This window comes from Mytilus californianus, unplaced genomic scaffold, assembly GCF_021869535.1.
Source record: "Mytilus californianus isolate M0D057914Y unplaced genomic scaffold, xbMytCali1.0.p SCAF_3, whole genome shotgun sequence".
Lineage (NCBI taxonomy): Eukaryota > Metazoa > Mollusca > Bivalvia > Mytilida > Mytilidae > Mytilus > Mytilus californianus.
This window is the reverse complement of record NW_026262679.1, coordinates 31170024-31192808: the sequence shown is the minus strand read 5'-3', so window position 1 is coordinate 31192808 and position 22785 is coordinate 31170024. Positions and strand designations below refer to the sequence as shown.

The window sequence follows — 22785 nt, the reverse complement described above, 5'->3', positions numbered from 1 at the left end:
CATACATGTAATACACAGGATATACATGACTTATCACTTATAGAACAAATATATTTGAAAAAATTGACAACTTTAAAATTTAACATTGACCAACCATGAAAATGAGGTTAAGGTCAGATGACACCTGACAGACAGACATATATATCTTACAATTATTCTAACAACAAATATATATACTATCCTATAGTATCTAAAAAAACTGACCAAATCAGAGACTATAATCATTCCATAAACCAAGAATAGTTCACCTATTCCTTTATAGTATCTGAAAAACATACCAAACAAGAAATTTATTATTCAAATAGATATTGTTTTAAAAAAAAAGAAAAGAATAGCATTGACCAGTGAACCTTGAAAATGAGGTCAAGGTCAGATTAATACTTCAAGACAGACATGTACACCTAACAACAATTCCATGTATTAAATGTAATTCACTGAATACTTTCAGAATACGAGCAGTTAATATAGGTCCCTGATACGAGAAATAAACCAAAACAATAAAAAATAATTTTGATCACTGAACCGTGAAAATAAGGTCAATGGCAGATGCCACTTGTCAGTTTAATTTTGAGATTTACACCTTACAATAATTCCATGTACCAACTATAGGAGACGTATTGCTTAATGCTTATGGTAGCAATACACAGTTAGCGATATTTGGGAGAAATTTTCCCTAATAAATGTTAGCCATCCTCTTTTCCATGTTTTTAATAGTTTAAAGCTTAATGTTTGGGTCATATTTGTGCACATTTTCTATAATAAGAATCTTCTTCAATGCTGAAAATGATTAAATTTCATAGATTGTTGGTGTATCCTTGGCAACAATCCTCATTTATTTGCCATACATAGTGCTAAAATGGGGTGAATGTGTCAATGTTTCGCAAAATTTGATCCCAACTAGAATTCCAATGCCGTTGATTGGTACATTTTCTGACCTTTTCTTACACACATCTATCAAAAGATAAAAGAAAAATCAAATGTCTTTCGCCTCGATTTTTCGTAAAATTGTGTTGAAATGTTCCTGTTAAAAACGGTTTAAACTAATTAATTAATTTATGGACCAACGACCGGAATGGATCTTTCTTATCTCTTGTATTAATCTAGAACCAGAGAGAGAAAACCTTTTAAAAGTGATACGTGAGCAATGTCTAAGAAAGGTAGAACTATTTAACATTAGTTTAGATATAAACACAACCATGTGATAATTAACCCATACTACATTATGAAATTATGTGCTTGCAATCAAACTAGTGATTTACTTAACTTTATTAGCTTGCATGTTGAACCTGCTTATAGAACACTTATATATCACCTGCATATGCAAAGGTACAAGCTCCTAAAAACTGGACAGAAAAACTTAAGAAAGTCAAATTTAGCTAAATGGCAGTTGTGTGTGGACTGTAAATTATGGGCGTATGACATTTGCGCCGATTTTATAAATTTTCAATCTTTCATTTGCGCCGATTTGGTTTTTTCATTTGCGCCGATTATATTTTTTCATTACCACCGATTTTATAATTGCTAATTAATTTAAACACAGGTGAGCCGAAATACATGTACATGTAAGTCAGGAACCTGTTGTTCAGTGGTTGTCTTTTGTTGGTATGTTTCATATATGTTTCTCGTTTCTCGTTTTGTAAATAGATTAGACCGTTGGTTTTTCTGTTTGAATTGTGTTACACTGGTTATTTTGGGTCCCTTTATAGTTTAATTACTGTTCGGTGTGAGCTTTTGCTCCGTGTTGAAGGCCGTACTTTGACCTATAACTGTTTAACTTTTTATACATTGTTACTTGGATGGAGAGTTGTCTCATTGGCACTCATACCGCATCTTCTTATTTAAATGTACTATATACCTTACAATGAACAATTCTATTCACACCATCCGAACATATATCTCTTTATGATGGTCATAAAAAAATCCAGGCCACAACTTATGTCAAAATGAGAGCAATTGAAATGCCCTCCGCTGTACGGAAGCCAGAGAATGAGAAAATGGACTTCGTTGTTGGGCAATACAGCAATATAGAAGAGGTGAAATTGCCAGGGCTGAGTATATCAGATGTCTAGCATATACATAGGCGGCAAGACATAGATTCACGATTGACTGAACAGTGAACATCGCCCCGTGAACGCATTGCAACTCAAGATCAACAATGGAATTTCCAGCTGATTTATCCAAGTTGCTTAATGGCATAGAGCTAGAGAGGAAGAAATTGACATGGGATTTGAAAGTCAATGCCAACACAGTCACAGTCAAACTGACATGGAATCACATTGAGGAACCCGCTGCAAAGAAAGGGACACAACCCAACACGGCCCTGAAAAAGAAGACTTTCACCCTCCACCAGGAAAAGAAATGCTCAGCGCCTTGCCCAGTGGAAGGAGAAACGTAACTCAACTGCTGTAAGCTCCTCTAAAGCCAGTACTGCAACAACAACCATAGCAATGGTAGACTCCGCTATACAAGCAACAGCACCAGAAGAACCTGTTATCACCATAAGAAAGTTCGACCAACCAGGACACAATTTACGCAATGTGAAGAAGATATTCAAGGTGTTTATGACATTACACCAACGAAGTACAAGAAGAACCTCAGTAAAGAAAGCGTGAACCTAATAGACAGTCCGTATATACCAGACAAGAAATGTATTCAAATACGGTACAGTGATGGTACAACTCAATGCTCAGTTCCCTTTGACGTAGATGACCCAATCTTCACACGTAGATTTCCTCCAGACAACGACCACACACTAATTGGAAAGCGTCCGCCTACTCCAAATGTAGAACAAGAACATCGACAGCAACCCAGGACAAAAATGAAAGCTAGACGACAGATAGCTGAAGAATATGATATAAAGAAATAAAAAGAAACTATGTACATAGTGCGCAAAACCTAACCAGGTAGACGCACAATAAACCCACTAAAACCAACCATAGGCGGCAAGAACAGATTTGTAATTGTATTGGTTACCCCGTTTTTACAGATTTTATTCTGTGATTCTAAGTATTATTATTCAACAAGACAATTAAACATATATGAAAATTGAAAATGAAAAAGTCATAAATGGAATTTTGGCATGTACGTTTAGTGTGACATTTACTTCCACACGGAACCATTGCTTTCCTGCATTTTTTTTTCTTTTTTTGCGGCTGCATGATACAAATTGAAAGCTTTTCTCCTTTATATATTGCCTGAATCTGGGCGTTTCTGTTGAATTTCCTTTGTTATTGTTGAATAAAAATGACTTTATCCTGCTGACTTTTCATCTGCGAGCAGAACAGTTGATTTTTTTCTAACATTTTAGCTACGAATTTGGTGAAATTTTCTTCCCAAGTCACCATAGTGTACGACAAATTGATAATGACCATGTATAATTGTGGTCAATATAATTTGTTTGTGAGTAAAATTCACTTGGTCATTCGTCGTCACTTTATTTAATTAATTAATCGTTAATAATTACGACCATTTTACTCAAAAACTAAAAGAAATCATTATCAAAATCTCATATTTTTTTTAGATCGAAGGGTCATACCTAAAAAAATAATATTATTATAGATTTCTATATTCATCGTTTTGGTAAACCGGACCATACGCATATGGTCCGGAACATACACACAAGGGAATCTGATGGCAAAATCATTTTTAGAACATGTTTTATCATTTTTTAAACCAGTGTTTAGTGCTTTGATTTTAAAGAAGATGTTTTTTAAATATATTGCAAATAGGTTTTAAATATATTTTAAAGAAGGGGGGAAGGGCAAGGGGTATAACTGTTATGCTGTTCTGAGCCAATTTAATTCTGTGTTATGTTATTCTGAAAATATATTTTCTGTGTCACATACTATGTTTATGGTGTAATGACAATAAAGATTTGAATTTGAATTTGTTATCTGTAATTGACAATTCTATGTAGCTGTTATAGAACTATCATTTTTTTTGTTATCTGTTATTGTGAGAATGTATTTGCTGTTAACTGTTACTGTACCCCCCCCTCTTTAACTTGAATATGTCTTTATTTTATGAGGAATTAATGCAAAAAAAAATCATTCAGTTATTTAATCTACTTAGTCTATGTTTCATATATTTTACAATTTACCTGTGTTTACCTGTAAAATTGGCGCAAACTTTGAAGTATGGTTTGATTTTATTTTGGCCCAAATAAAGTATGGTTTGTAGCGCAAATGAATTACCAATTGGCGCAAAAGCAAGACACCAGGACAAACAGGGTGATTTGCCTTAGATCCCACCAATAAAAACCAGAAGTTGCACACCGTGTTGTGTTAAGTATATCACCCTGACATCCGACTTATTTAGTAGAATGGCTGACATGGTATAATTATCGTGTTGTATATATAAGATATTAAAATCATGTTTAAGATGCAGAAGTTTTGAATTAATTTCTTAAGGTTAATTATCAGACTTGAGTGGGGGTAAAATAACTGCATGTATAGAGTCTGGGTATAATTGTATGCTCACTTTTGCATATTCAGATTTCAAAATATCAGCAAATAGGAAGCTGGTATCTGAAAAAAATCTGAAAAGTACTCACACATTACAACTCATCACTGTCAAGCTGGTGACCAAGTATGAAGTCTTTCCACTCATTCATATTAAAGAAGTGTTTGAGAAAACAAATTTTGAAGTTCATTTTTCATATTGAAAATTTTCAAATTATCGGCAAACAGGAAGTTGGTATTTGAAAAATCTGAAAAGTGCTCAAACATAACAACTCATCACTGTAAGGTGGTGGCCAAGTATGAAGTCATTTAGCTCATTTATATTAAAGAAGTGTTTGACGAAAAATTTTAAAGTTCATTTAGCATATTGAAAATTCTTCAAAGTATCACCAAACAGGAAGTTGGTATTTGGAAAATCTTAAAAGTGCTCAAACATAACAACTGAAACAAACAAAAACTGTATTGGATATAAATATAGAGTATCAATTGGGAAAAAGGTTACTTTGCACAGTAGATCAACTGGGATAAACCCTAAAATGACCCCCATCATGACTTTGATTGAGAAGGGAATAGAGTCCATCCATGATATTCATTTAACAAATCTGTTGTGTGTTTTATGACTATGTGTGTTTCAATGCATGTATAGAAGTTTGGCCAAGTCACAAAATATATAGAAAGACATCAGACTTTTTTCTCTTTTAATCACTTTACCATCTCTAAATCCGATCATAAAAACTTGCATACATTCCACAATATAAAAAATCATATAAAAAATCAAGCATACTTTGCAGCATATAAATGTTAAAAAAAGTGTTTAAATGTAAATAATAAAATGCGTTGTAAAGCTTGATGTAACCAAAAGTCTACAGACAACATTAACAACATCATGGCCATAATAAGAATGCAAATTTTTACCAGTCAGTCCTATAAAAAAATCACAGAACAATGCTTGCATGCATACCTTGCATTATATAAATATAACAAAATATCACAAAAACAAATATTGTTAGCTGAAAACAATCAATTAACAAAGTTAACAGTTTATATATAAAATGTATCAAGAGTGGACACAGCGATATGTCTTGCCTGTATAAGTGTTCATACATGTTATTTCAATACTTTTAAGTATTACATTATCATTTCAATTACATGTACCTGTGTAGAAGTGGTCAAGGTGAGATTAAATCTTTTAGGCAGACATGTAGGCTTTGCAATCATTCCAAATTTAGTTAACCTAAAACTTTAAGTATCATTGAACAAAAAAACCTTAATTTTTCCCAATAAAGCATAAAATATGGTCAAGGCAAGATGAAACCTGTAAGACAGACAACTTACAAATATTCAATAGATATAATTGATTTATCACTTAAAGTATCTGTGAAACTGGTTTAACTGACCCTGAATCCCTCACCTGTAATGTTTTGCTGAAATCTTTCATCACTGATTAATTTGGTTTTTTAATGTATACTGTGTCCTTAAATAGGCTATTTTAACTATCATGTTTTTTTCAAAAGACAAAAAAAAATCATTTAAACCTTATGTTTTATTTAAGCCATAGTAGCTATGTTTCATGACGTACAACATTAACATTAACTTATTAAATACTAAATACCCTGAAACTCATTCAGGCTAGGCTGAAATTGATCCAGCTGTTTTAAAGGAGATTTTTTTTAATGTTACCAAACATTATGAACAAATTGTGAAAAAAAATGTCTTAAAAGGGTAATACATGTATCTCCTTAAGGGGTCAATTGACAAAAAAAACAGATCAAATAGGGAAAAAAAATTCTGAACCATAAAAATGAGGTCAAGGTCAGACAATTACTGCTAAACAAACATGCAGACCTTCAAAACCATTCCATTAACCGGATATAATATGATATAATGACTTCTTCGTATCTAAAAACTAGACTAAACCACAAAATATTAACTTCTATCAGTTAAACATGAAAATGAGGTCATGGTCAACACTATAGTAGAACATGCAGTACACCTTACAATAATTCCATATACTGTACTAAATATATGGACTTGGCCAATGCAAACTAACTAGTTCACTGATCCATGAAATGAGGTAATGTGAAAACTGTCTTTACAGGCACAAGGATTTTCCAAGAAACCACAAATACATCTTATAATTCACAATAATAGAAAAAATAACATCCAATGAACAACTTTCTTTCAAAAAATCACTGAACTATTTAAAATGAGGAAAATGAACAACAGACTGAAAGTTCATAACATAAAGCATCTATAGTATATATGAAGGATCCAGGTCTTATAAGTAATCAACTGATTTATTTGGGTAAAACACAATTAAGGGGACAGTTACTTGTGGTCAAAAATAAAAGTTAACAATAAAAAAAATCATTTGTTAACCTAAATACATGAAATTTGGTTAGTGGAAAAACAATGAGTTGTTGTTTAAATTATCCTTTGTAAACAGTAAGGTAAGTGCTGGTTACAGACACTACTTGTAAATATAACCTCTTAATACTTATGTATTTTAAATTACCTATCATACCTGTTGAGCCTAACTTATAATGATTCTTATACAACTAATTAACAAAATACAAAACCAACTGGAAGTACTGTGATCAGAGCTCACAAAATTATGCCCCCGTTCCTTGTAATGTTTATGTCTTGGTATTGGAAACCCAAAATATCAATTTGACAAAAAATCAAATAGGAGGTGCACAATTGCTGATTAAAATCTCAGTTTCATTAAATTATGATTAGGGGTTTAGGGGGAGTTGCAGATACAAAATGAGTATCCCAATTATAAGGCAATGGAAAAGTCCACGTTTTTAAAATAAAAACTCAAAAAATTATTTTGAACCAAAAAAAATAGGTGCACAATAGCATTATATCATAAAGAATCTGAGAAAGTTTTATTAAATTATAATAAGTGGTTTAGGAGAAGTTGCACAGATACAACATGGGTACTCCCTATTTCATGTATTTTTAGTCCATGTTTTTGAAATGGAAACACCCAAAATGATTTTGAACAAAAACAAAATAGGTGCACAATGGCATTATATCATAAAGAATCTGAAAAAGTTTCTTTCATTCTGATAAGTGGTTTAAAGGAAGAGTTGCGGAAACAAAGAGAAACACATTGTACGGGACGGACGAAGGGACAAAGGAAGGGACAAGACAAACAGAAGGACGGACTTCCCCATTACTATATACCTCTGCTGTACAAAGCAGGGGTATAAAAATCACAGAGAAAAAAAAACATGGTTCACATTTTACAATGTAACACCCCTATCTTGCAAAGTAAAAAAAATAGGAATGTTATAATAACTGCACAGCTCTTAAAATGAGAGATTATATACATGTAATCCATCAAACCATCAGGATTTTACCTATTAATCATGGGAATTTAAATCACTGTTTGAAAATGGATCTCTTACAAAATGGTATCTAAAATGAACTCTTAAAAGTTAATCACTTCAAGAATCATTTTTCAAAGGTAAAATATCGAATTAGTGTATTTTTCTATTAATGTTTACATTTTTAACACCAAAATGCTGCTGGATTATAAATGAATTTATGTAATTAAAGTTATTTCAATGAAAACAAACAAGACATATTGACATTGACAGGACAAATTAAGTAATTTCAAATCTGAAGTAAAACTTTAAACATATCTAAACAGAAGAAGTGCTGTTCACTTCAGGAATGATTAAAAAAATGAATTTCTGAAAAGACAAATCTTTAAAATACACTTTTTTACAAGAATTCGGATGGTTATGGACACTACACACTGACTACAATTTCCGACAATTTTCTATTAACATAAATTTTGTGATTAAAAGAATAGTCCCCGAATAGTCATTAATACTGAATTTCGTGAAAAGGAAGTTTTTTTAACATTTCACATACCTAAATTGTAGATGAAGTAAAAATAAGTAATTTTTTACCTTAATATACTTCAGTTCATTAAATAACATTATTTAATGCTTTTTCACACTTTGAAAAGAAAAAAAAACATTTGCTTACATCTTTCTACCTCATTCTTTGAACCAGCATATATATTTGTCTAATACTTGCAAACATAATATCATTTTACATTTACACTCCTATTACAAAAAAGTACAATCTATCAACATGAATAACAACTTATAGAAACATGGAACACACTTTGTCAATTTCCCCCCTACAGGATGGACAGTTTTGCCCCATATTTTCAACTTGCAATGCACAGACAAGACAAAATGTGTGACCACAAGGTGACAGGTAGGCATCCCTTTCCCGGTCCACACAGATCTGACAGCGTCTGTCATATGAGAATGTAACCTGAAAAAAAAATACCAAAGCTAAAATATAACATCATTAATCAGCAAGCAAAATTTGTGTATACTTTACTTGATCTGAATAATATAATTTTATTATAATTGATAGATTTCCAAATGTAGTTAAGGCAGGAGAGTGTTGCATGTTCCATGGTATCTCACTCAAGATGTCATATATAGTTTTAATATTAAATGGATGTTGTTTGTCATTTGTTGTTATCAATAGAAACCAATATATCCAGGCAGCGGCCTTTCACAAAGGATTCAACTCAATTAAATCTGCATCAGTCGTACGAAAATATTAAAGTTTATTTTGTAGAGCATGTATATATACTACATCTGTACATGTGCAATCTTAAAGTCATATGAAACGAGTTAATTGTTGAAAAAAAAAGTTGAACATGTTTTTTTAAACTAAATAGTTAACCTTTATCCATATACTTCTTTTAGTGAAAACTCTTGTGTTTTATTGTAAAACTTTATGAAATGTACGGCTTCTGAATTATTTACCTCCAGCAAGTAATTAATCTGATATTCAACGAATGCTTTTCCGTATGCATGATATTCCTCTTAAACAATGTGAAAGCCGTTACTGCACAAGTACAATATTAAAATTAAATTAAAAATAAACCAACATTCATTGGAAATTAAGACATATTTTTTGATCGATGATGAAAGAAATCTTTTTATACACAAATTTGTTTTAAAACAGTTTTATAAGGTTGATTAACAAACAAAAACACGCAGAAAATATTTTAAAAATGGATTAATCAACACAGCTCAATTGTCACACTTATTAACCACATGCTTTCAGTGCACACTTTTGTCGATTGTTTATCAATATAAACGTGTCAGAGAACATCGCAAGTTCGTCACTAAGTTTAATTAGGAAAGATGGTTTCCATATAAAATCAACAAACGCATTATTTTGTTTGTAAATTACACATTACACTCAATATAAAAAGTGAAAATATATTACAAAGGTCTTAGTTTAGTATATGTGCATGTATTGGATGAATAATTTAGGGAACATAATTTTTTCCATCAACTCTTTTCATATGACTTTAAGATATACATGTCAAATCTGTTGATATTTAGACAACTAAAAGTTCTAAATGAAATAAGTCTATCAATTTAATATGATTTTTTTTTTATTAAAATCAATATTTCTCTTCAGAACTTGACAAACCTGAGGCTTGGACAAGAGTTGAGAAATATCATATAATGTATTTAATTGTGTAGTGTTTTTTATGTTGGTTATACTTCATTTACTATTATGTCGTCAGGGTATCATTGGATGATAATCAAGTCACCTCTTTTAAGCTTATAATTCTTGAGAATAATTCACAGCTATCAATTAATAACAAGAGTGGACACAGATGAGTGTGGATAGTGAATATTGCATAAAACTGTGAGCCAACTCACTAAGGATACCCCATCCCATTATGGCATTTTTACTACACTACGGTACATTCAAGCTTGATACATGCAGCTTTAAATTTGGATTGTGATTAAATAGTTAACACAACAGAAGTTTCTGACACAAAAGAAATGTGTAACTACTATTTATGACTTTAAATAAAAGAAAATTTAAAATTAATAATAATTAGAGTTATCTCTCTTTGCATATTTTAAGTCAGTGTGTAGAAACCAGAAAAATATAACTACATCTATTTAAAGCAAGTTAATTATCTTCCTTTAAATATTTCAGACCAAGGATATCTTCCTTTATGCACATTCTCTGGTCATGTACTGGAACTGTGTAACGTTTAATTAATATTACTCCAGTCATTTAGGAGGAGTTGTGCTTAATGCCAAATATTGGATATTTAAACTAAGTGATTTCAATTATCTCCCTTCAAAAAAAATCTGACCAGAAATATCCTCCTTCATGCACGTTTACAGGTTGTGTACAACAACTGTGTAAAGTTTCATCAATATTGATTTATCTGTTTAGGAGTAGTTGCGCTTACAAGACTTGTTGCCATTTATTGCTATATTTAATTCAGTAGATTCAATTATCTCCCTTGAAATAATTCCTACCAGAAATATTTTCCTTCATGCACATCCTTATATCATGTACTACAACTGTGTGAAGATTCATCAATATTGGTCCATTCATTAAGGAGTAGTTGCGCTTACAAGACATATACAGACAGACAGACGGACAGGGTGATTCCTATAAACCCCCCAAAACTTTTGTTTTTTGGGGAGTGTATAAAAATATAGAAACATGTGCCAAAGTTTTTTAAAAAAGGTTAAAGAGTTAAATGATAAAATGCTTAGCTTGTTCCTATATAGAAAACTTACTGTAGGTGTATCAGCATGAAATACAATAGGTTTGTTTGTATCAGTAGCACCTATTGGTGTTCCACCAAAAGCTCCTATTGATGTTCCTAGTGTGGGTGTTCCTAGTGTAGGTGTTCTACTAGAAACAATTGCCTGAGGAGTTGCAATGTTCGGTGTTCCTAGTGTTGATGATCTAAAAGGAACATTCATGGCTGGAGATGTCATAGGCTTTCCAACTCCTAGTATTATTTCAGGCTCTGGTGGGGACATGTTTCCGGGAAATCCTAAACTTTCCAATTCATCAGAATCGGAATCGGTTATGGCAAGCATGTCATGTATCTGTAAAAACAAATGCACAATGTTTACTTGATTTGATAAATTTTAAATAGGCTGATAATCAACTACAGTAACTTATTAATATGCCAATATTACCAATCCTTTGATTTACAAAATGCAGCATGATACATCAAAATGATCAGCCCAAAATGTCCAGGCAGGAATTGACACACACAAAATAGCTGATTAACTTTTTTTTATAATGAATAAGCTTTATTGAAATAACTAGATATCAGTGAAATGGGAGCCATCACAGTGGGCCCCGCTGTCCATAACAGACACAATCTTTACCATAGGACATGGGATTCCCAAATGTAAGTCTTTTTACCTTGACCTTTGACCTACAAAGTTGAACATACATTATGACACACCCTCTGGTGTTGGTCAATATACATGTGAAGTATAAACTTTGAAATCATAACGGTTCACGAGATATGGAGCGAACATGATCTTTCCCATAGGACATCGGGTTCTATACTAACACTTAAGTTTTTGTCCTTGACCTTTGACCTACAAAGTTGAACATACATTATGATACACTCTCTGGTGTTGGTCAATATACATATTATGGCATATAGCGTTTGCATATTCGAGGTTAGGCCTTGCTAATGCTTTAAACGACATAATAATGTAAATGACGAACAATATTGGTCCCAGTACACTGCCCTGAGGGATGCTGCTTGTCACCTGTTTGAATTCTGAGTAGCTGCTGTTTACCCGTACTTGTTGTTTTCTACCACTTAAGAATGCTGTTGCCCATGGTGAAGTATAAACTTTGAAATCATAACGGTTCTTGAGATATGGAGCAGACAGGATCTTTCCCACAGGACATGGGGTTCTATACTAAAACCTAAGTTTTTGACCTTGACCTTTGACCTACAAAGTTGAACATACATTATGACACACCCTCTGGTGTTGGTCAATATACATGTGAAGCTTAAACTTTGAAATCATAACGGTTTTCAAGATATGGAGCAGACAAGATTTTGTTACGGACAGACTGACGGACAGACGGACGGACAGACTGATCACTATAGGGCGACCCACCTTTGGCAGGGCCCTAATAAGCAACAACATGTATGTAAATAAAGGTATTCAGAATAGAATAACATAATTATTCATGTGGTACACATGAATGGAATTTGGGGGCGAAAAGAAAGTTAAATTAAGAAGAAATAATAAATAATGTAAGGATTAAGAATTATAAGGATTAAACACATTTTTTCTATAGGTTATTTATGTGTAAACTGGGTCGCTTACTCACAAACTTATCATAAAAGTCCTTCAGACTTTACTTCAGTTTGTGAGTTAACAGACCGAGTTTACACATCAATTACCTCTAGAAACAAGAGACTCTCAAGAGCCTGAGTCGCTCACCTGTAATTTTTTGCTTAAATCTTTCATCAATGATTATTTTTGGTGTTTATCTTTATCTATAACAATATTCTAGACAATAACCTAAAACTGCAAAATTTCCTTTAAACATGTTAAATCATCAATAAGCTGCAAAAACTGCATTTGACCTTATGTTCTTCTTTTAGACATGGCAGCCATGTTTGTCGATGAACAAAACTTCAGATATAATTCATTAACTCAATAACCTGAGAAACATTTAGTGAAAGTTTCAAAGTATTTGGCCAAGTAGTTTCAGAGCGGCTGCAGAAGATTTTCAAATGTTAGCAAATATGATTGTGTTGATGACACAATTGTGTAAAATTGTCTTTAAAGGGCAATAACTCCTTAAGGGGTCAATTAACAATTTTGGTCATTTGACTTATTTGTAGATCTTACTTTGCTGAACATTTTTGCCATTTACACTTTCTCTCTATCTAACATAATATTCAAGATAATAATCTAAAACTGCAAAATTTCCTTAAAATTACCATTTTAGTGGCAGCAACCCAGCAATGGATTGTCCAATTATTTCTGAAAATTTCAGTGGTGATATATCTTGACCTAATGAACATTTTAACCCATGTCAAGATTTGTTCTAATTAAATGCTTTAGTTTCTAAGATATGGGCCGAAATCTGCATTTGCCCCTATGTTCTATTTATAGCTATGGCAGCCATGTTTGTAAATGGATCAAAACTTTGTATACAGTTAAAGTTTCAAAGTATTTGGCCAAGTAGTCTGCATCAGAGCAGAAGATTTTTTAATATTAGCAAACATGATGACAAAATTGTGTAAAATTGTTTTTAAAGGGTAATAACTCTTTAAGGGGTCAATTGACAATTTTGGTCATTTGAACTTTTTTGTAGATCTTACTTTGTTTAACATTTTTGCTATTTACACTTTCTGTCTATCTATTATAATATTCATGATAATAACCTTAAACTGAAATTTTCCTAAAAATTACCATTTTAGTGGCAGCAACCCAACAAAGGATTGTCCAATTGGTCTGAGAATTTCAGGGGTGATAGATTTTGACCTATTGAACATTTTTACCAATGTGTCAGATTTGCTCTAAATGCTATAGTTTTTGAGATATAGGCCAAAATCTGCATTTGACCCCCATGTTCTATTTATAGCTATGGCGGCCATGTTTGTCAATGGATCAAAACTATGGATACAATTTATAAACTAGATACCCTAAGGAACATTATGTTAAAGTTTGGAAGTATTTGGCCCAGTGGTTTCAGAGGAGAAGATCTTTGAAATAGTTTACGACGACGACGGACAACGGACGACGACGGACGCCAAGTGATGACATAAGCTCACATGGGCCAGCTGAGCTAAAAATGTGTTTAATCCTATATTACACTAAATCTTCTTTTTTATATTTGACCAAATGTTAAGTGTATTATCTATAGATTCCAAAGCTGGCTTGTAATTCAGCTTAACCATTCTATCAAGGTCAACTGAAAAAGTAATTCCAAGAAGTTGAAATGTACCCATTTCAATCCCCACTTAACACAAATTTGATTTTGACTGTTTTTTACTACCTATCCAAATAACATTTGTTTTTTCTATATTAATTTTTAGTCCTGAGATTTCAGCATGAAATTGGAGATCACAAAGAGATGCATAGAGCGACTCAGAAGAGCTGTCTAAAATCAAAGAAGTATCGTCTGCATACTGAGACAATTTAAATTCTGTATCATCTATAGTAATGCCCTTTATCTCCTCATTGTTTCTCACCAATTTGCCTAATATTTCAGCACACAGTAAGAAAATATAAGGAGATAAAGGATCCCTTTGTCTTAAACAACCTCGCTCTACAAAAAAAATGTCTGACAGTTTTGAGTTACTGCAGCTGTTATATTATTATAAAAAGTTTTAACCCAGGATATAACGGAATCCCCAAAATTAAAATATTTTAATGTATCATAAAGAAAAGACAAAGAGATTTAACTTAATGTCATATCAATGTAATAATAATTATAATACCTTAGACATGTCAGCAAGGATCCGGAAATTTTTCCAGACAATTTCGGTCATTTTGAGATGTTTGAAAAGTTGGTGCCTCTTTTCAAATTGTCGATATCAACTTGACTATATTCATAGCATCAACGAACATGACGAACTTGTATTGCTGTTTCATCGCATTTACTAAGTAAATTTCTTACCATTACCATGAAGGACAGTTTAGGGAAGGCAACAGTCTAAAATTGAAATGATTTTAATGACTCAAAATGGTTAATTTCTCAGACATTGCTTACGTTTCTTTCGATTTGACAAAAGTTAAAACCGGAAGTTTGCGATATTTTAAAGTACGAATAATTCCGGATTCATTTCCGGGATTTGTTTTGTTTATCAAATTGACAGGAAATCACCGGCTTTTTATGGCTTTTTTATTTTATTACCTTTAAAAGTGTTTGAATATAACAGATAATAGTTGCACTCGTTTAATTTAGCATGAAATCAATTTGCATTTTACGATTAAATATTAAATTTGCTGAAGACAATTTCACGCATGCGTATTACATAGTAAATAAAGCACATGTGTTACTCATGAAAAAATACTTTTTTCTACGTAAATTTAGATTTAATTTTTAAATCAGAATTGATGACCACAGTCTTTGATGAAAAGTAAATAAATAATGAATACACTTGTCAGGGAACTTTAAAGTTTTAAAGATATTATTCTGAGCTTGTGATCACTGTCAGGTGTGAATTAAAACCACAGGTAAATAGTGATTAGCGATCATTAGCCAATGTTTCCCGGAGGCATTGATATAGATATTAGGAGGGCCCTCAGGATTATCAAACTACTGTAGTGGCAGTTTTATTACAGGAAAGGGATTATAAACAAAAACAAGTGATCACAAGTGCAAAATGGCGATTAAGAAATCCGATTTCAAACATTGAGTCAATGAAATGACCGAAATTACTTCTGTAAAAAAATAAAATTTGTCCTAAATCCCAATTACTCGTTTAGGACAAATAGTTTCATCTTAGGACATGACTGGCAAATATGACCGTTTCCGGACCCTTGCATGTCAGTATGTATTGTAATTGGGGTACGCATTTTGTATCCGCAACTCCTCCTAAACCACTCAAATCATAATTTAATGAAACTGTCTGAGATTCTAAATCATATAATGCCATTGTGCACCTCCTATTTGGTTTTTGGTCAAATTGATCTTTGGGGTTTTCAATACAAAACATGATCTTTGCAAGGAGCTGAGTATATTTTTGTGAGCTCTGAACACAGTACCTCTAGTTTTAAAAGGAGTAGTTGCACTTACATTAGACATTTGGACAGAGGGATGGACAGGATACTTCCTATTATTATCCTCCTACACCAAATTTATTATAATGACTGAATTTAGAAGTCTCCACTTCATATTTAACTGTATTAAATTTACTAGAAATAATTCAGGCTTAAGTATACACCTAATATATATAGCTTAAGATGAGAGGCAGGGGTATAATTAAATGCTTGGCTTGGAGGGACTTGACACTTACTGTAACAAGTTGAATACTTAATGCTGGGAAATAGGTGCACTCAAAATTGATGTAAAGACACACTATACTGACACTATAATCTATCAAATACTGGTACAAAACAACAATAATATCATATTCAAATTTGCTGAAAGGATTCATATTGGACATGTTGTACTGGGACAGTACTATGTTACGTAGTAAGCTATAAGGATATTTTAGGTTTACTTATTGATAATACCATTCTAAATAGACATGATTAAATAATTATAATCAACATTTTTTTTATAAACAAAGCTAATAGATACACACCTTTTCCTTAGACAACAGGTAAATCCTTGCTTCTGAAGTTTTACGTTCGTTGTAGAATTGTAACGCTGAAAAATTTTCTCTGTTTATTGTTTCAGTGAAAGATCCCAAGCTCAGTGTCATTTTATGTAAAGACCCTTTCTTGCTTCTGCCACAGGGGTAATATTTATCTGTAAGCTTCTCTATTACCTCCTCATATGTTGCATTATATTTAACAAATATAATTTGGCTCCCACAATCAGTTAGTTTGAGTTTTTTTGAATTGGATTTTACTTGCTTATACACGTTGGAAGCAAATGAGTAATGCTTCCACCCACAATGAAATTTTAAGTTACTGCTTTGAGTGCTACTAGTGCTGTTCACCTCCCTATCAAGTCTTGCAGGTTCCTGAAAGAACAGATTTAAAATATTGTTATGTACAATATGAATGACCCTTCTGCTATAAAAGGAGTATGGTCGTGAAGGCCTTAATTTAGCTCATAAAACAAAAATAACTTTGTAATTTCATATGTAACAACAATTATAATTCACAATCTGAAATATGCAAATCAAGATATTATTAACCTTTTTCTGTCTCAAGGTTGGTAATAGGCTCTGAACAGCCTCTGAAGCTCACCTAAATCTACTATGGTTGGAATTATGCATATTAAGCCAAAAAGTGCATTTTACACATGCAGGGCTACATTCTGTTTTTAGCCATGGTGGCCAATGTTTTTTAAGTAACAGTTAAATCACAAACTTTATACTAGATACCCTAGGGATCATGCAGCTGAAGATTGGTTGAGATTGGTTCTGTAGTTTCAGAGAAGATCTTTAAAAGGGTTTACACCAAATGGAGGGACAAATGACGATTTTTTTGTATGGCTTTAGGGACAATGTGAGAGACCTTAATGAAAAAAGAACTATAAAACTGTACAATAATATTACTTTCAAGACATTATTATCATGAATACAAGATGCAACAAATTGTGTGAACTTAAAAGAAAAAGAAAACTGGATATTCAACTCATCCAAGTCCTCATTTACCAGAGATAAAAAAACAAATTAACAGAAATTTAATACTTACTAGTTTCCTTTTTTTAACTTTTTCACGTAATTTATCAATCATCGCAATCATCTTTTCCTCTGAAAAAAATTAACAAATAAAAGGCTTTCACAGACATCAAACAGATTTTTTTACAATTATTTTTATAATGCAAGTTTTTCTACATTTCAAGGATCATTAAACTCCTCAAACATGTCAAACAAATACAAAAGTGGAAAATTGTTAAAATTTAATTTGTCCTCAGTTTGTCACATTAGTTACAACAGATCAATATTTAAAAAGCTTTGGTTGAACTGTTTGTGAGTATGATTAAGAAATAATTCATGCAAGCCATAGATTTGTTGTATAATTTACACATGGCCTGGCCGGCCAGGCCATGTGTAAATAGGACAAAAAAGTATCTTAAATACTGAAGCGACGAAAAAGTGGCTGTTATATTTGAAGTATCACCCCATTGTCAAATAAAAGTGTGTTATTCTGACTGTATTTGTATCAAAGAGATACATTTTCAGCAGGCAAAGAAGGCAAATCAGTTATTTAATAGCAACAGAAGCAATGATTATTATTAACTGTTTGTATTATTTTTTTAATGTAAAAATGAATGTTCTCAGAAACTTACCGTTGGCAACTAATCCTGTCTCAGTCAATTTTGTCCCTTACGTCGATGAAATTTCTAATTTCCAGTCAAATACTTAAGCAATGCCATTGTATATATATATATATATGTAATCTGGCAAGGGTTAGGTTTTTGGTAAGAATAAATCAGTCATTTAACCATTTCTTTTCGTAGCAATGACGTCTGCAATTTTGTTTTGAAAACAATGGAAATAGAACAATGATAAAATTTTAAAAATCCCAGAGAGGACATGATTTTTTCCGATAATTTTCATTACACATAGGATAAAATATATATCTATATGTCATTGAAATTGAAATTTTTAAAAGATATTGATATTTAATAGTGGATGAACTATAAATATTGGAACTTTTGATGATAAAAGAACCTTAACAAAATATGTTACATTAAGTTTGGATTTTTATGGGAGTAAAATGTAACAGCCGAAAATATGCATGTTACTGAGTCTGCGCTAAATATAGATATATTGAGAATTTTATCATGGCTATTTTCACAAAGGGTAATAGAGAGGTCATATTAGAATAATGATTAACTTATGGCATATAATTTGGACAGGACTTGAAATGCTATTTTTTTCATTAACCATAGCTGATCATAGCTTCTGAACATGAAGGGTGAAAATGAAAATCAACAATATATCTATAAAACTTGACCTTCATTTTGTCATTATATAATTAACAACATATCAGATTTAAAAAGTTTTGGTTGAATGGTTCAATGAGTTATTGTTGACACGACTGGAAATGCCATTTTTAAATCTTTCAAAATTTCCTGAACAGTGAAAATGAAAATCATGTATTTTCAACTTTACCTCTGCCACCATTTCATCAAAAGTAACAAAATGTTATAACCTGAAAACCTTTGGTTGAATGGTTCAAATCATACAGACACTAAATTGGTAACTATATAATCTACCTGAGTTGCCATACATCAACAAATTAATAACATGTTCATAATTTATTATCTTTAAATCATATGGCTAATGTAGGTAGTTAATTTGGGAAAACAAACAATATTTTAATTCTGGCCTTTTAAATTGTTTTTAAAAGAAGAACAAGTGTGGACACAGAACAGCATGGATAGTATCCAGCATTCTGAGAGTATTGCATGGCAATACACAGTCCCCTACCAGTTAAAATTTGTTGTCCAGAAAACAAAATTCAAACTTGATGTGTAAAATGTCATGTTAAAACTATAGATACCAAATTTCAAATCAATATGACAATAGTCAAGCATGACTAAAAAAAATGCAGAATTTTAATTGATTAATCGTGTTATTTTTCTAGGTCTAAGGATCATATAACTCTGCCAACTATCATCAGATCAGAAAAAAAAATTAAACTTGATCTTTAACTTGTAACGTTAAAACTATAAACCAAATATCAAATGGAAATCTTTAAGTATGACAAAAAAATAGTGGAAATGTATTTCTTGCATGAATTTCTCTAAGTCCAAGGACCATAACTCTGCAAAAAATCATCAGACCAGAACACAATTTGCAACAGATCTTTAACTTGTCATGGTTTAACTACAAGCCAAATTTCAAGTCAATATCTTGAAGCATTAAAAAACAAAATATGGAAAACAGATAACTTATGTGAGTTTTCTAAGTCCAAGGGCCATAACTCTGCAAAAAATCATCTGACAGAAACAAAATTAGAACTTGATATGTAACTTGTCATGGTTATACTATATATCAAATATCAAACCAATATCTTCAAGCATAACAAAAAATAAAAAGTGTGGAAAGCTGATTACGGACAGACGGACAGAGTGCAAACCTAAAGTCCCCTTCAACTTCGTTGGTAGGGGACTAATAACCTTTTATTTGAGCATGTCTACTAGTTAATTGTACTAACCTTCTGATTTTAAAGTTACTCTTTCATGTCTATTGAATTTATTGTCTACAATAAAAAAATAATAAATGAATAGTCTAATTTCATTTATAAAGCACCTAACTGACACCAATGTTGTCCCTTCTTGCATATAAAGATTAAAGGGGCATTTTATGATGATAGAAAATAAAGGGATTCATGGGACAAAGTGGGACTTAAGTTGCACAAAATACATTAAAACAAGATTCATGTGACAAAAAGTCAGAAACTCAGGCTATTAGTAGTTATAACTAATAATGAAGAATGGCAAAATTTTATAACAATTGGTAAAGGTTCAATCGATAAATATCAAAACATGAAGTTCCTTACTTTTCCCCCTTATATTTTGGATGTGTAAGGCAATTGACAAATTTTTAAAGGTTCTCTGTATATATAACTGATCTAACTGGGAAATCATGCTGTTCAAGCATGGGTTCCTGCATGGTTAGCTGGAATGAGCCAGGGTACCAGATGGACTGCTTCTGTTTACATACAAAAGACAATGTTAAAAATGTATGAAGATGATAGGTTATTTTAGTTCCGGTAAGTCTCTTTTCACAAGCTACTATATCAATTAGCGATGACTTTTTTTGACTGGTATATATTAATGCCTGATGAGAAATATTAAGAAGTTTAGACTAAAATTGTTTGCTTAGCAAGAAGTTTTTTTTTATTAAAACACGAAAAACTGTTTTCAACATTGTTTTGTGTCATGCTGAAATAATAAATTTTAAATGATTAACCTTTATGCAAACCAGACTGAGCATCTTTATAGAGTACAAAGACCCCCCTTGGGCCTGAGTAAAAAATACAAATTATCAATACACAGGGCTTTAATTAGTCTTATATAGGAATCACTGAAGCATGACTGGAGTGGGTCCCCTCTTATGGCAGTTTCTGGCTATATATGGGACCAATTTTTTTTTAATATGAGCCAATGAGTACATGCATGCATGACGTAGTCTTACCTTGTGGTTCCCAGGTCTCCCCTGTTTTAAGTAGCATGAGGATGACATTTCCTTCTAAACTGTTGAAAAAATCATTATCTATTTCGACTCCATCTGCGTCCAGGACTAGACTGAATGTCGTTGAATCTCCTTCCATAAACTTTTCCTGGCCTAAATAAAAGGAAATTGAACAAAAATATTATTCTTTTCAAATCTGAATGAATAATCATATATTGCTTGCCAATAACCTGACCTAGTATCCACCATATATCGATCTTCCCTGATTCATTGAAATTCTGACTAACTGATGAACCATAGGAAATGGGGTGAAAGCGCTAACAGGAACAATGTTGGATTTATAATGTGATTTTTTATGTGTTATTTATTTTCAAACTATATTTTCTGTACCAAGGACTTTTTATTTATCAATACATCATACTATATATATGTTAGCGGCAATAAGTGAAATTAGGCATGATAGTTAAGCTTAAATCCTAGGCAATAAGTTAATGCCTAAGCACTAAAGATTTTTTTAAAGTTAATCTATATACAATTATAGCTGTTGTATGAGGTCGATACACTTAGGATATATTGACCTGAAAGAAGTATATTGACTGAAGACGAAGTCCAAGATCAAATAATCCTGTATTGACTGAATACAAGGCTTTACATTTTTTTGTAATTGTTATAAATTAATAACCAGCCATATTTGTATCAAAATCATCAGTGCACTATATTCCCTTTTTCGATTGTTTTTTTTCTTCATTTTACAGATAGCATATTGTCTCTCATCATATTTGTTCTGATTTCAAATTTTTATGTTTTTCAGTACATTTTGTATACATTTTTAATTTTTTTTTTAAAGTTAATCGATCATATATTATATACACCCTTTTCAAACAAATAAGAGCAACTAAAATGTCAGTTACCTGAAATATCAAAATCATTACAAAAATAATTCATTTATATAAGAACTCATTGAACAAAGTGGACACAGATGAGTGTAAATAGTATTAAAGCATAAAACTGTGAGTCAACTCACTAAGGATACCCCCCATCTCATTATGGCATATTTACTACACTACTGTTATTGCTTCGGCCGAAGGGTCGAAGATTTAATTTCGGGCGATATCCACGCCATCTTGAAATTATAATGTATCACACATGCATTCTGATTGGTTGCCTTATGATGGGGTCGAGATACAGCAACAGCCATTGGCTAGATTTAGAAAAATAATTGTGGACTTTCCCGTGCGATGAGAAGCATCAAATGCCGGAAAAAATAATATGTGTATTTATAGTCCCGATCAACAGTTGGTAATTCGTGTTCGCATTTAAATGATTATGATGCATATATATTAATTGCTAAAATTCAATATTGAAATAAATATTGTTAATACACGACCCTTTGCTTTGTAAATCAGCAATATACACGATTTATTTCAAGATTCAATGTTTACAAAACGCACCACTTGTATTTGTATCTGTATGAGATATAAATAGAATAAACATATATATATGGAACGCAAAAATATCAAGATTTTTTATGGAACGCCTAATAAGCGTATAGGTATTACTTTTACCTGATAAATTCGAATTTTGCGAATACAGATGTCATTAGTCCAAATGAATATGGGTGAGATATAAATAGAAGTGTTATATATACTGATACGTTTTCTCGGGTCTGATAAATATTGAATG

The 22785-nt window shown here is 31.9% G+C and overlaps 1 protein-coding gene across 2 annotated transcripts; it reads right to left on the bottom strand.

Annotated features, from left to right (window-relative positions):
• Positions 1-8160: 8160 nt before the first annotated feature.
• On the bottom strand, positions 8161-22555 carry LOC127734362 (uncharacterized). 2 transcript variants are annotated; one of them, XM_052244199.1, is made up of 7 exons: positions 22127-22555; positions 21106-21255; positions 20123-20167; positions 17648-17706; positions 16585-16968; positions 11069-11386; positions 8161-8762 (listed from the first exon to the last, which is right to left on the bottom strand). In XM_052244199.1, exons 1-7 carry the CDS (start codon positions 22140-22142, stop codon positions 8586-8588), a joined length of 1149 nt encoding a protein of 382 aa, XP_052100159.1. In that variant the 5' UTR covers positions 22143-22555; the 3' UTR covers positions 8161-8585. The 2 variants fall into 2 exon arrangements, with proteins under 2 accessions (XP_052100159.1, XP_052100160.1); XM_052244200.1 differs by lacking the exons at positions 20123-20167; positions 21106-21255; positions 22127-22555 and adding an exon at positions 18246-18342.
• Between the last annotated feature and the right edge of the window lie 230 nt (positions 22556-22785).